Source organism: Ipomoea nil, unplaced genomic scaffold (genome assembly GCF_001879475.1).
Source record: "Ipomoea nil cultivar Tokyo-kokei standard unplaced genomic scaffold, Asagao_1.1 scaffold1407, whole genome shotgun sequence".
Taxonomy (NCBI): Eukaryota; Viridiplantae; Streptophyta; class Magnoliopsida; order Solanales; family Convolvulaceae; genus Ipomoea; species Ipomoea nil.
The window spans coordinates 3,368,326-3,382,846 of record NW_017617835.1 but is presented as its reverse complement, the minus strand read 5'-3'; the positions used below and the strand labels follow the sequence as shown (position 1 = coordinate 3,382,846).

At 36.0% G+C, this 14,521-nt stretch overlaps 2 protein-coding genes across 2 annotated transcripts; one reads left to right on the top strand and one right to left on the bottom strand.

The window, feature by feature from the left end:
* Positions 1-5,109: 5,109 nt before the first annotated feature.
* Positions 5,110-7,672, top strand: LOC109186621 (cation/calcium exchanger 4-like). Its single transcript, XM_019336686.1, has 2 exons — positions 5,110-5,315; positions 5,425-7,672. Exon 2 carries the CDS (start codon positions 5,550-5,552, stop codon positions 7,509-7,511), a length of 1,962 nt encoding a protein of 653 aa, XP_019192231.1. The 5' UTR covers positions 5,110-5,315; positions 5,425-5,549; the 3' UTR covers positions 7,512-7,672.
* A 30-nt stretch (positions 7,673-7,702) lies between these two features.
* LOC109186620 (subtilisin-like protease SBT1.8) lies at positions 7,703-10,960 on the bottom strand. The gene is made up of 2 exons (XM_019336685.1): positions 9,232-10,960; positions 7,703-8,566 (listed from the first exon to the last, which is right to left on the bottom strand). Exons 1-2 carry the CDS (start codon positions 10,847-10,849, stop codon positions 7,905-7,907), a joined length of 2,280 nt encoding a protein of 759 aa, XP_019192230.1. The 5' UTR covers positions 10,850-10,960; the 3' UTR covers positions 7,703-7,904.
* Positions 10,961-14,521: the final 3,561 nt, after the last annotated feature.

Genomic DNA, 14,521 nt, shown 5'->3' with positions numbered 1-14,521 from the left:
TTATACTGATATGCATAAAAGGAAAGAAATAATGAGGATTTAATTAATGGAAAGAATCAACTATGGTGTATAAGAATTAGAAGGTGATTGATTACAGATTAGTAGGAAGATATTATGTATATCATACTATTACCTTCTACAGTTAGTGTAATTTTAGTAGGATAACATTATTAGTATTAGTAATTGGAATAAGGGTTCAATAGACCACCCAATTATACACCAAAGTGCAATTAGACTTTCGAACTAAAAAAAGATACAATTGGGTCCCTGAACAATACAAAACTATACAATTAGGTCTAATCTATTTACATGAAATGACAGCTACTGATTTTAAAACTATTTTTAAATAAAATAATTAATTAATTTTTTTTAGAAAAATAGAACTGCCGGAGACGAAGGCTTCGTCTCCATGGTTGGAGACCATCCCTTCGTCTCCGGCCATTGAGACAAAGTGACTTCGTCTCCATGTTCGTCTCCATGGCTAGTGAGACAAACCTTCGTCTTATGGCCATGGAGACGAAGCCTGCCGGAGACTTTTAATTAATTATTTTATTTAAAATTATTTTTAAAATGGGTAACCAACCACGTCAGCACAATTTAAGGTAAACAGGTCATTTTAGACCTAATTGTATAATTTTGTGTTGTTCACGGACTCAATTAATTTATTTATTTTTGTTTTGTTTTACTTCAATTCAATGGCCTAATTGCACTTTGGTGTGCAGTTGAGTGGCCTATTTGACCCTCAACCTTTAGTAATTTAGTATAAATTAAGAAACAAAGAAATATATTGTTATTCTAGTGTTTTAGTTATTCGTCTTGAGCCTTCACACACTCGAAGTGTGAAATTAGAGTTTATAGTGACTCAAATATGATTAGGAGTCAGAAATTGCTCAAAAAGTTTCCTAATGTACAAATATAAATATGATATTGTAGATGACTCATAATTAACGTGTAAATAGCGCTTAGATAGATAATTTTATTGAGTTCAATTGTTTAATTTCAACTTTTTAAAATTTAAAGGTATAATTACTATTTCATCAATAGTTAAATGGTTTATTTGACAATTTTTCTTATATTATATACTCAACAGCTACTTTGTCTACATCATTCATAATTAGTTGATGTGTATGCACAAATGCTCATGACAAAAATTTCCTTCAAATGTGGTTCAAGTGCAAGATCTATTCTTTTAATGATACTTGATTGAAACTCAAACAAATTAGTCATATTTCACGAGAGTGTCAATATCAATGCTGAAAAAAAAATAAAAGAACAAAATGTAATGTAAATTTTGTAAAATATCTTAATAATTATGGACGGTGTTTTAGTCTAACTTTTTCATGTGGCCGACATGTTTGTTATCTTCTTGAAAATTGAAAAAAATGTTGGGAATTTTGGTGATCCATTTCATATTTCTATGGCTCACAGTATCACAAGGACACTCAAGCCAGACTCCTATCTAAAATACATAATTTACATATTAAATATTTATAATTTTATAAAAAAAATTATAAATATTTAGTATGTAAATTGTAATATTTAATATGTAAATTATGTATATATTTATTTAATATATAAATTATATATTTTGAATTCGAGTCTACCTAACAAGGTGAAACCTGGTCCATAGTATAACAAGACACTCTATCTCTCCCTTTAATCATTTTGGACCACATAGGAACGGAAAATATTACTTGTATTCCCACACACAAAATTTTGATGTAGACACTTGTATTGGAACTTACATGAAAAAAGTGTTCGCCATATTAGGAAGTAAAATTTAGAGAGTATAATTTGAGAGTCTATGTAGTAGAATTGCATAGGAATATAATTATTTCAAATAATTATTTTCACTAAAAAAAAAAAAAGTTGATAGTCTTTTTTTGTCTATTTGTATAAACCCACGACCCCAAGTTGAATGTCAATGTCATGCATTTTTCATGTGAGAAATATAATAATATCAAGATTCATGATAATTCATACTTTCTAGTAATTATATTACAAAAATATCTAGAATATCACATGAATAATACTTTAACATTAAAGAAGGGGGAGGGCAAGCATTGTTCAAATTTAATTATTTTTTTGCATAAATAATCAATTTAAATGTCACGTAATAATATAAATAAGAGATAAAATTATATTTAATAAAAAAAATTACTCTTTTTTTTTTTTAATTATTTTTTTCATTACACTTCAAATACTTGACACATTGTCTTAACTCTACTATGCAACCATGATCCACTAATGACTACAAGTGTCAATTTGATAAAAAGAAAAAATCAAAAACTAAATCTAGTTAAACCTATAATTTAATAATTTGAGTTAGCTATTTCTCTATAGCATAATGAATAAAATTGTCATTTTCCCTTAAATCAAATAAGTTTAAGAAACTTATATACTAAGAAATTGACACAGGTTTTGTTTGACACACCTAGCTGAAAAACTAACTAAACGTTGAAAGTTAAAAAGTGAATAGCTAATAATAAATTAACTGATTGAAATTAAAGTATTTGATAAAATTAGTTGTTGAATAAAATATTATAAATGTAAAAAAATATATAAAGGTAAACTGAGATATTAATATTTTGATTAATGAATTGTTAGATAGTGTCATTTTTGTAAATTAATAAGGATAAAAAGGAGAAAAAATGTTAAAAGCTAATAACTTATTTTGAAATAGTACTTAATATATTATTTCAAAATAAACTATTGTGTTAAGCCCCCTATGGTTTATTAAACAGAGTTTATATCTTATTTGTGGTTTAAAATAAGCTATAAGTTTTACTATCAGCAAATTAATATGAGTTAAAACATTCTTTTAATTACTATAAATACAATAGATAGATTGTTTATTTATTTATTTATTTATTATTATAAATTTAGTTTCTCTTTTTCAATTTTTACAATTTTGATCCTTTAAAATGTTAAAGAAATTATAAATTCAATTTACTGACTAATTTAAACGTTAAACACTATTTGTATATATGATTTTATCATAAAATAAACAATAGATTTAAAGTTACAAATATGCTTCATCTACATGGCTACTCCTTATCTTTCAGATTTTTATTTTTATTTTTATTGTTTTTATGACGAGAGAAATTCGTAACTAATATTGCGGAATATACATTGAGTAAGCTCTATTTTTTTAATAGTCTGCAAACAATATTTAAGAGGTAAATTGCACTAAAAATATCATATATGAAATGACTTAATTAAAAATGCATGTGTTAACCAATATCAAACTATTGGTCAACACTAAAAATACCATATAAAATTACGTAACTAAGAATGCATGTGTTGACCGGTATCAAACTATTTTCTTATTTTAAAGTAGTTTGTAACTCAATAACAATATTATGACTCTCTCAAATGAGAAATTATGACTTCAAACTCCAGTTTATATTTTAATAGAATCGGTAGTACTAAAAAGAACTATTGTCTTATTCATTTGATTTAATGGCGGGGTGATTGAATCAGCATTTATCATGCAATGTACAAAGAATAGGTGGCTTATGAATCTATGGATTCAAACCAAACGAATTGAAGGCCATGCCAGAATATTCACGACAGTATTGTTCCAAACCGCCAATGCCTAACCGCCAAACGGTTGCTAGTAGTTATTTTGGAGGTTAATTTCTGCTTTCTGACCTGAAACTTCACAGTTCTGATCTGATTGCACCACCAAACTGAAACAACAGTTCTAACTGTATTTCAGTTGATGATTTATTTTGTTATTTCATTTTTCTAAAAATAGTAATGATAAATTGATAATAGAGGCGGTGGATGGGTGATACGTTTAAATATTAGATTAGTTTTTATATTGTCACAAAATGTTTAATTTCAGTTTTTGTATTAGTAGATTTTGCACCGAGTGGTACGTGGAGTCTGTAGATGATAATTTAGTTTAGACTCTTCTATATTATGGTTTTTAGTTAATTTGTATTTATTTATAAACTTAATTTGTAAGGACCAATTTTAGATTGAGACTCGTCGTGAGATATTGTCATAGAAAAATTTGTCTTATTTTATATTTGAATTTCGAATTATTAATTGTGTCACATTTGATTCACAAATATGCTTTTGTTACGACATTTTGGTCATGTTGCTAATTCTGCCATTACTTGCATGTTGCATGTTGCAGCTAGGACTCGCGAAAAATGACTTTGCTTTTTATCTTTTCTCTCTCCATGTTAACCACACCTAAAATCAAGATTTGCAAGAAGAAAAATTAAGTAAAAATCATCATCTATCATCTACTTGATTTTTTTCCTTTTGCAAAAATCAAGTAAAACTCCGATGACCTAATATTACAAGTTTGACTCTCAACAAGAGTGACCTATCTTCTTAATTTGAATAGATAAGTTATGTGCAACTTAAACTAGTTTACATCCTTGCGCTATTTTACGACTAGAGTCACAAAACAATATTTACACAATGCACACATATTGGAATAGTAGTTGCGAATTTCTTTCGTTATTATAAAAACTTAGTACGGAGTATTTGTATCATGGTTGCAGTAGGCACTAGGTGGGCGACTATGCGACTTACTAAAAATGAAAAAACAATGTACATGTGTGGGGATATATATATATATATATATATATATATATATATATATATATATATATATATATATATATATATATATATAGGCCGACTGTGTTAACTCGACAAACTCGACCGGAAACGAGTTAACTTGGCCGAGTTAGTTTCTAGGCGGCCGAATTTGACGCTAAGCGAGGGTTTAGGGAAAAATTGTTACGGTTTAGAGGCGCCTAGCGCCTAGACGGATTTTCAAATGTCAAAAAAGAATAATAGTATGTTTTTTTTTTTTTTTTTGAGTGAAAAAACAACGCAAAATAAAAATAGTAGGTCTTTTATTACTCCGTATTAATACAGTCGTTTTCTCATGACCCTTAACGTTCTACGATCAAAAGTATAAAACTATAGTAGTACCTTATCACTGTATCAAAACCCGTATATATATAATCAGCATTCATTGTCGTGAATCTTCAATCATCAATCTACAAACTTTCACGTGTCCGCCACTGATTGGCCTGCTTACTAACATTGTCAATGTCGTATCTAACCCTCCATCGTCGGTTGTCTGTTCGATAAACGTCGCTACCACATTTTCATGCGCTCTGCGCGTCTCTTCACCTCCCAAATTTTCTTCTCCTCAGTTTGGTATCTAACTTCATCTTCATCACTGCCAAAAACAAAAAGTCAAAAATCCCAAGAAAAATCGCCTTTTTTCTTGTCTAAGAAACCACCACGAAGCTTCTTCAATCCCTCTCTCTGTCTTTAAGGTATAAACCTAACCTTTTTTTTTTTGTTTGGTGGCTATTTTGCAATATTGTATAGTTTTTAATTTTTTTTGGGGGCGATTTTATCATGCCCATTTCTTGATTTCTGTAGCTCTGAAGATTAGAACGGGTTTTCACCCTGAAATTTTTGCTTTGGGTGAAATCTGAATACAAATATATTTTTGCTTTCTGGTGGGAATCTGAGAGTTTGAATAATTAAGAAAGAGAGAGAGAAATATGGATATTTTGAATGGGTTTTTATTCAAGGCTCGATGGAAGTTTCGTGGAATTTTCAATGGGCTTATTGGGTTGGTATTTATTATCTTAATTCTTCACCAAGGTTCATTTTCAAGGCAATCTTTTTCTATCCGTCCTGCTATTAAGATCTCCCAAAGTGGTTTTAACAAGAATGGTGTTAGGCAAGAGGGTGCCAGGAGGAGAATTGTGGAGAATCTTGATAATTCATCAAGTTCTGATCTTTTCAGTGATGAGAAAAGTGGGGATAGTTTGGGTGCTAGTAAGACTCCTGTTTGCACTGGGATATATGATCATCAGGGTTATGATTCCAAATGTGAGTACTTGAGGGATAACCCTGGGTGTGATTCTGGGGGGTATTTCAATTATATCAAGTTCTTCTACTGCAATTGCAACAACTATAGTGGTTTGGGGTATTTGGTATTAGCAGTGTGGTTGGTTGCTTTGTTCTACTTGTTGGGTAACACTGCTGCAGATTACTTTTGTTGTTGTCTTGAAAAGCTCTCGAATTTGTTGAGGTTGCCCCCGACTGTGGCGGGGGTAACTCTGCTCCCCTTGGGGAATGGCGCCCCCGATGTGTTTGCGAGTATTGCTGCTTTCGTTGGGAATGATTCGGGTGGTATGGGGTTGAATAGTGTGCTCGGGGGAGCTGTGTTTGTGACTTGTGTTGTTGTTGGCACTGTGGCTTTGTGTGTTACCGAGCAGGGTGTTCAGATTGACAAGAAATGCTTCTTGAGGGATGTTTGTTTCTTCATTTTTGTGATTTTTTCTCTGCTTATGATTCTGATTCGTGGCGAGGTTAGTGTTGGGGTTGCAATGGGTTTTTTCTCGATTTATGTTGTGTATGCTGTCTGTGTTGCTGCTAACGAGATTCTAAGGAAGCATTTCGGGAGATCAAAAGCGGATTGCGTGACTCCATTGCTGCCAGTAACGGGTAGTGATGGAAATGGAAGCAAAAGGGGGAAAGAAGGGAAGCTCGAGAAGTTGGATTCTAAAGATGTTGCGCCACAGCTCGAGAAGTTGCCACATTGGCTTTGGACTTCGAATGTTGCAATCTACTCGAACGAGGCTGTGAAGGTGGGTCCTGGGGAGAGCCCCGAGTTTTTTTGGGGTTGGAATGATGAACATCCTGGTGGTGATGATAAGTGGTCACAGGTTTCGTGTTCTAAGGTGGTCTCGTTGCTCGAATTGCCATTGATGCTCACGAGAAGGTTGACGATTCCCATAGTTGATGAGACGAGATGGTCCAAGTTTTATGCTGTGGGGAGTGCTTCCTTGGCACCGTTACTTCTTTCCTTCCTTTGGAACACTCAAGACAAGGGAGGCTCCCTCGGGGCCGAGATTGTGTACATCATTGGTGCTGGCTCGGGTGGCGTCCTGGGAGGCCTTGCGTTCGTCTACACCAAACCCGATCGCCCACCCGAGAAGTTCTTGTTCCCGTGGATCTTCGGGGGGTTCTTCATGAGCATCATATGGTTCTACATCGTGGCAAATGAACTAGTCGCCCTCTTAGTGGCATTCGGGGTCATATTTGGCATCAACCCCTCGCTCCTTGCCTTAACCGTCTTGGCTTGGGGCAACTCGATGGGAGACCTGATCTCCAACGTCGCCATTGCCATGAACAACCGAGATGGCGTGCAGATCGCCATGTCGGGCTCCTATGCGGGGCCAATGTTCAACACGCTCGTTGGGCTCGGCATCTCCATGATGCTGGGAGCATGGTCAAAACAACCCGACCCCTACACGATTCCACGGGACAACAACTTGTATTACACGCTGGGATTTCTGATGCTGGCGCTTCTGTTTACCCTCGTTGTGCTGCCGAGAAATGGGATGCGCCCGAGCAGGCTGTTAGGCTTGGGACTTATGACCATTTACTTGGTGTTTCTTTCTGTCAGGGCTACCATTGCAGTGGGTGATGGATCACTCCTGTTTCGGCCTTGAACTTTTGGATCCATCCATATATGATGATGATGAAAAAACTAAATGTAGTATCCCCAAGATGCATATATGATGAATTACTGTTTGTTTTTGTGTAACATAGAGAGTAGTTCTTGTGTACATTCTGAGCTTTGGGTTCTTGAAATCAACTTCTATTGGAACTTCATGAATAATATAGTTTTGCCTCTCTAGTAGAACAAAAAAACTATTTTATTAACAAGCAAATAGAATCAATTGATCTTCTGATCATCAGGAAATGAGATTACATAATTAAAACGATCCTAATAATACATTAGCTTTAATTTCTAGCAGCATCTAAATAATCTCAATAAAATTCATCATTCTTTTACCCTTTATGATAATCGGAATTCTCAACCGTGATCGGACTGCTAAAAGTTAAAAGAGCTCCGGCCAGGTAAAAGCGACCGGACTCCTCACTTGGTTCTGGGCATTGTTCCATGAAATGGAACCAAACGAATCCTTGCCCGTCACCCTCTTCTTCGACACAAATGTAACAGTGTACCTCAACCTGTCTCCGACATTCTTAAAGAAAAGCTTCGCCGGCTTCACGGTTACCGCCACAGACGACGGCGCTTCAACGGCGACTTCGTATGAGGATTTCGGAGCTCCGACGTTGGTTAGTATTCGAGTGTACCGAACAACTCTTGATTTCCCGAAGAGTACTGAGAACGAAGGGTAGTTGAGCTGGCCGGGATCGGCGAATTTCTTGTCGCAGGTGATGTTTGGTCGCTTGACCACGGCCTGAATGTGCTCGGCGGCGTAGTCTAGGGAGCAGAGGAATCTGATGTAATGGGAAAGGCGGATGTCGTAGACGAGGCCCGGAGAGAGGGCCTTGTGCGGGTCGACATGGCCTGAACCGTACGCCCACGGGGTTGAAACCGCGAAATCTTCTGCCTGCCGGAGAGGAGAGTTGGTATTGTCTCGGGCATAGGCCGTCGTCATGAGCGCCGACTTGATCGCCGCCGGGCTCCACTCGGGATGTGCCGCTTTTAGCAACGCCGCTACCCCACTAATATGTGGGCATGACATTGATGTACCTACAAAAATTCCATCAATTTATATATTAAGACTCTCACACTAAAAAAAAAAATAACAAAACATATGAGTTTAATTAATTAAATTTAATCTTTATAGTGTGATTTGACTCATATGCAATTCAGTTGAATATCATGTCTAGATTGACACAACATTATTATATATATATAACAGAATTCAGGTGCGGATAGTGCAACTGCACCAATAGTTATACAAATATGTACAAACGATGTTAGGATATGTATAACACAAATATACACCATTAAATACGCATCACCAAAAAAACACACCATTAAGTATGCATAAAAGTGTCCCTAAATGTTCAGAGTTATGATGCATTATTTTGAGTGTATTGTGCGTTTTTGGTGTATTTGTACATTTTCATATCTTTTGTTAACACTATTGATGCATTTTCAAGCGGCCGCAACGATCAGACGAAAAGGTACAACCACATTTGAGCGGACTTCTATATATATATATATATATATATATATATATATATGTGTGTGTGTGTGTGTGCGCGCGTGCGCGCGTGTGTGGGGGGTGGGGGGGGGGGGGCCATCTTGAGTCTAGATATAGGTCACGATGCTTGAGTTGGCATGGCACATACAAATTGTATCGAACACTCATTATGTAACAACTTTGAATGGGCTTAGAAGATGCTTACCAGACAAAATATTGAAGGGAGTCTTCCTTGTATCCTCATCAAGCCCAGTGGGCCCAACTGCAAGAGACCAGGCCGCCAAGATATTTACACCGGGCCCAATTATATCGGGCTTCAGTATCTGAGGAGTCACCATATTGGGCCCTCTGGAGCTGAACGACGCCACCACCGGTGAAGGTTTCACGTTCAACACCGTCCCTCCAAAGCTGAGCACCGCCGTGGGATTCCTCGCCGTCTTAACGTATTGTCTTAACAAATCCCCCATTTTCCTCCCGATGGCCACCGCCGGCAGCAAGTGGCTGTCCGCCACCAGCTCCTCCCCGTTCTCCTCCGTGTTCGCCATTATCATCCCCACTCCGCCGGCTCGCCGGACCACCATGCCCTTCTCAGCCCTAGCATTGGTGCCTCTATCGCACACCACCACTTTTCCTTTAACCAATTTTGGATCAAGCGAACCGGGTAAACACAAATTGGCTGAGCTGTTATTTCCGGCGTTGTAAACCAGACTGGTTAGCATTTTCCCCATTCCCTTTCCGCTGTACAATGAAACTCCGGCGAATTTTCTCCCGTCGCCGAGAGTGGCGTACGCCGGGAAATCTCTGTCTATGGTACCGGCGCCGACTGTCATGATCCACGGCGCAGTATTCGTGAGCGAAGATTTCGCTGGTCCGCTGTTCCCGGCTGAGCATGAGACGAAGATTCCCTTTTGCGTAGCCGAAAACGCTCCGATTGCGATGGTATCGCGGTAGTACGGCGCGGAGCCGCCGCCCAACGATAACGAAAGCACGTCGACGCCGTCGTGGATAGCTTGTTCCATGGCGGCGAGAATGTCGGATCCGAAGCACCCGACCTTCCAGCACACCTTGTAGGCGGCGACACGCGCGTGAGTAGCCATCCCACGCGCCACCCCACTAGCATAACCAAAGAGGCTGGCGTTAGCCACCGGAGAACCCGCGGCGGTGCTGGCGGTGTGCGTGCCGTGGCCGTCCTGGTCACGTGCCGATTCAGGTTCCTTAAACCGGACCATACCGGAAGCCATGTGATATCCTTTGGCGAAGAAACGAGCACCGATAAGCTTCTTATTGCAATGCACTTTCGGGTTGAAATCCGGACCCGACTCACACTCCCCCCGCCACCTCGCCGGAATCTCAGGCATTCCGGCGTCGTCAAAGCTCTTCGACTCCGGCCAAATACCGGTATCCAAAACGCCGATCACAACGTCCTGAGTAGCCTGGTTGAGCTCCTGACGCCCATGCCCAGCCCAAAGCCCTAGATCAACATCCAACCCTAGAAACTCCGGCGTTCTAGTCGTATGCAAACTATACACCGTATCCTCATACACTCCGACAACATCCTCAGACTGGCGGAGCAGCTCCGCTTCTTCCGGCTCCAGCACGGCGGCGAATCCGTGATAGGCGGTGTCATAAGTGTACAGAAGCGAATCAGACGAAGAAGAAAGGGATTGAAGGTTGGCGGCGTACCACTGTTGGTGGGTTAAAAACGAAGAAGGTTTCGCATGATGCTTCATGTGTACGATGTATGTTTTCTTTGAAGCAAGGCATGGTTGAAGGAAAAGAAGGCAAACGGCAATGGCGGAGAATAATGATAGAAGAGAAGCCATTGCAGATCAAATTAGAGCTCCAGAAGAGAAGAGCATAAAAACGTTTGATTTATAACAATAGTAACAGAGGAAAGTGGGTCGGGTATATGGGAAAAACGGGTCTGTCAGAGAGGATATAGAAGGAGATAAAGACCGGTGTCGGGGGACAAAGCATGACTAGTTACTGAGGACACTAATATAAAATTTAAAGATGGCAGTAATAATTTTTTTTTGTAAATGTGCGTTACTTATAAAGACTTTTTATATATATATATATATAAACTTATTTTTTAACATATGACTGGCTCAATCTAGATAATATGATATAAGAATCTTGCTTCATTCACTCAATCAATTTTTGAATAATAAAAGTGTTATGAGCTATTTTGATCTGTCTTATGGTCTGGATTCACCTAATTAATATCCATTCACTCAAAGCTAATTCAGTTCGTCTTATGGTTTGGGTCCACTCAATTAATTTTCATTCACTCAAAAAGACACAAGAGTTGACATCGTTCTCACAAAGAAATTCATTTGTCATTTGAGCTATTTAGTACTTTTTAATTTTACAGATTAATATTTTTAAAATGGCATTTCTCGAGTATTTATCCAAATTTTAACCGAAAAGATAATTTTCGAGAAAATAAATCAATTGATTATTTCTGTTGGGATTAAAGTTTATAAAAATGAAATGGCACTGTACACGAGGAATAGGTGAGTATCGATGCGTGTAGTGGCGATACTATTTTGTCTTCATATTTGCCGGAAAAGTCGATGCATTTATGAAAGTGTAACGGCTATAATGAGCTGCCCCTCAGTGAAAAATCTTTCTTTTGACCGGAAATCATTGCCGAAAGACCACCACGTCAGCGTCCTAGTTTTCTTAGCGAGACGGTAAACCATTAAGCAATCATTTATCTCACAAAAAAAAAAAAACAATCATTTATTTTTCAAAATGAAAAAAAAAATAGATTGTTAAGGAAAATTAATTAAAAATTTAAATTGATATATGGAGTAATATATATGGTCTGACTTTTATGAAAATTAGACTTATATGAAAATGTATGGACTATTTTTTAAAACAAGTATTTTGTTATCTGTATACTAACTTTTTTGAATGCTACTGACTCTATTACATTATAGCTTTCTCAACCTAATGAAGCACAAAGAGTCAACAACATCTTTATTGTGACTCAATCTCATAACCTTCTATATAGGAGAGGTCACTAAATGTCATCTGAGCATAAGGTGTTTGACACTAACTTTAACTTCTAATTGATCTAATATGCTTTAATTTATCAAAATATAAAATATATCTTTTTCCTTTTATTTTCATTATTTAATAAAATTAATATAGGTGACCCCATTATTATTATTGTCTTTGTTGTTGTTGATACATTAACAATCCTAACTTACGCTTGACTAATTATTTTTTTTTTATAATTAAAATCTAATTTATCTATAGTTTCTGCTCAACATGAACAATGATTAGGCCAACATCATTGATTAGGATGCAATTTGAACCTATGACATTCCATTTAGAATATTTATAATTGTATTATTAAACCACAAGTTGCTAGAAGAGGTAAATTATGAGTTTCCTTGTCAGTTTTTTATTTTCACTTCTGTACATTTTATGCACAAGGGATCTTCGTCCATTATGATTTGTTAGGATTTCTTAATGACTAAAATTCTTAATGGGATTCAAACACACACTTATTATTATTAGGGAAAATGGCACTTTTTCCCTCTGAGTTATATACCTATAGCATTTTTTCCCCCTAAATTATTGAAGTGGCTGTTTTTCCCCCTGAAATGTTAAATGGACATATTTACCCTTAAACTAAATATTTAATTTATTTTTTTCTCCAACAAATTATGACCATAATTTGGTTCAAACTAAACAAACACTATAGCAACCAAATCGAAATATTCCAATTACAATTTAGAATCGAAATCCGATATTTAGAGTTTATTAAAATCGTGAACCGGGACGGACGGTTCATGTTCTGAACTGAAAAAATAAAATACATTTATTGTTGAATTTAGATTATTTTAAAATAAAAAATAAAATTTTAAAATAAAGACAGTTCAAAACCGCGAATCAGATCCGGAATCGCCGGTTCACGGTTCAAGATTCAATTTTTTTGATACATAATTTTTATAAATTGACATTTAAATATTGGGTTCTAGATCTGAATTATAACCGTAAACTATTAATTCGATTGCTTTAGTATCCGGTTCAATTCAAATCGAACCGTGGTCATCCCTACATATACACAATAATTTGTTGGAGTAGTAAAATAAATAAAATGTTTACTTTAAGGGTATAAATGTCAATTTAATATATCAGGGGGAAAAAACACCACTTTTAGAATAATTGAGGGGGCTAATGTGCTTACCTAAATAATTGAGGGGAAAAAAGTGCTATAAGTATATAACTCAGGGGTAAAAGTGCCATTTTCCCTTATTATTATTTTTAAAGTAAGTTTTTATTTGCTACAGTGGTAAAAGATTTGGCGCAGATTCTTCTCCAAAGAAGGTGCTAAATCCTTCGCCAAAATAGGGTTTGTTTACAATATAATGCAGTGCCACATATATAGCAAAACTTGAGTTTAATTTCATATTTAGTTCAATGTATTACTTGAAGTCTTGAACTACTCAATTAAACTTGATCTCATTTTGGCAATGAAAGAATCAAACTCTAACATTTATATAATCAAAACTCAAGTAACTCGTGAATATTTTAACTCGATTATGCTCTTAATTGATGTTGAAGTCATTAAAATATAGGCGAATTAGTTTGTAGGCTCACCGCGCCGGAGTTAGTGTGAGAAATTAAAGCGGTGGATCGGAGTGTGAAAAGGAGGTGGCGTTGGATGGCGGCGGTAGGTGGTGGTTGGTTGGCTAAGGTGGCTGTGCATGTGATCTGAGCCACCATTCTAGGACTCACTACAGCCTGGCCCACTGCACTATCCGATGAATGTGGCGCAATTCGCGGCCTTCAACGTAACCAGTCCTGTTCCAACATGCCACACCACCTCATGCTTTAGCGTTTTACATTTCTTATAGATTAGCCTAATCATCATCATAATACATCATTACATGCTCATTTATTTATTTATCGGATAATCCAATTTTCTCAGTTTCGTGGTGTTTGCTAAATAATTATTTGTCGATAGCAGTTAGCTGATTGAGTTAGTAGATTTAACTAGTTGATAGCATTAGTTAAGTGTAAAGAGATGTTTAATAAATTAAATGTTAGTTGATAGTTGATTGCATACAAAATAATTTTCTAAAAAAATTAATCGAAAAAACTGATTTGAATAACTTTTTGAATTTTAATATTTTAGAGCAATAAATTATTAAAAAAAAAATCAAACACTTAATATTTAACCAAGTCAAACAGTTAATAATAATAAAATTAACTAAAATTAATTGATAAACTAAATATATTACTAAACATTATCATTATATTTTGGTCTACGCTCTGCATATAAAAAACCAACCCAAATCTAAATGCTCAATATTCAAAATCCAGCCATGTTTTTATATTATTTTTAAATTCCCTTTTTTTTCTCTGTTCGACATCACGTAGTCAAATTGCACCCCACAGTACCCTAATTTACAAAATCGGAATTAATTATTGCCATCAACTCATATATTATTATTATTATTATTATTATTATTATT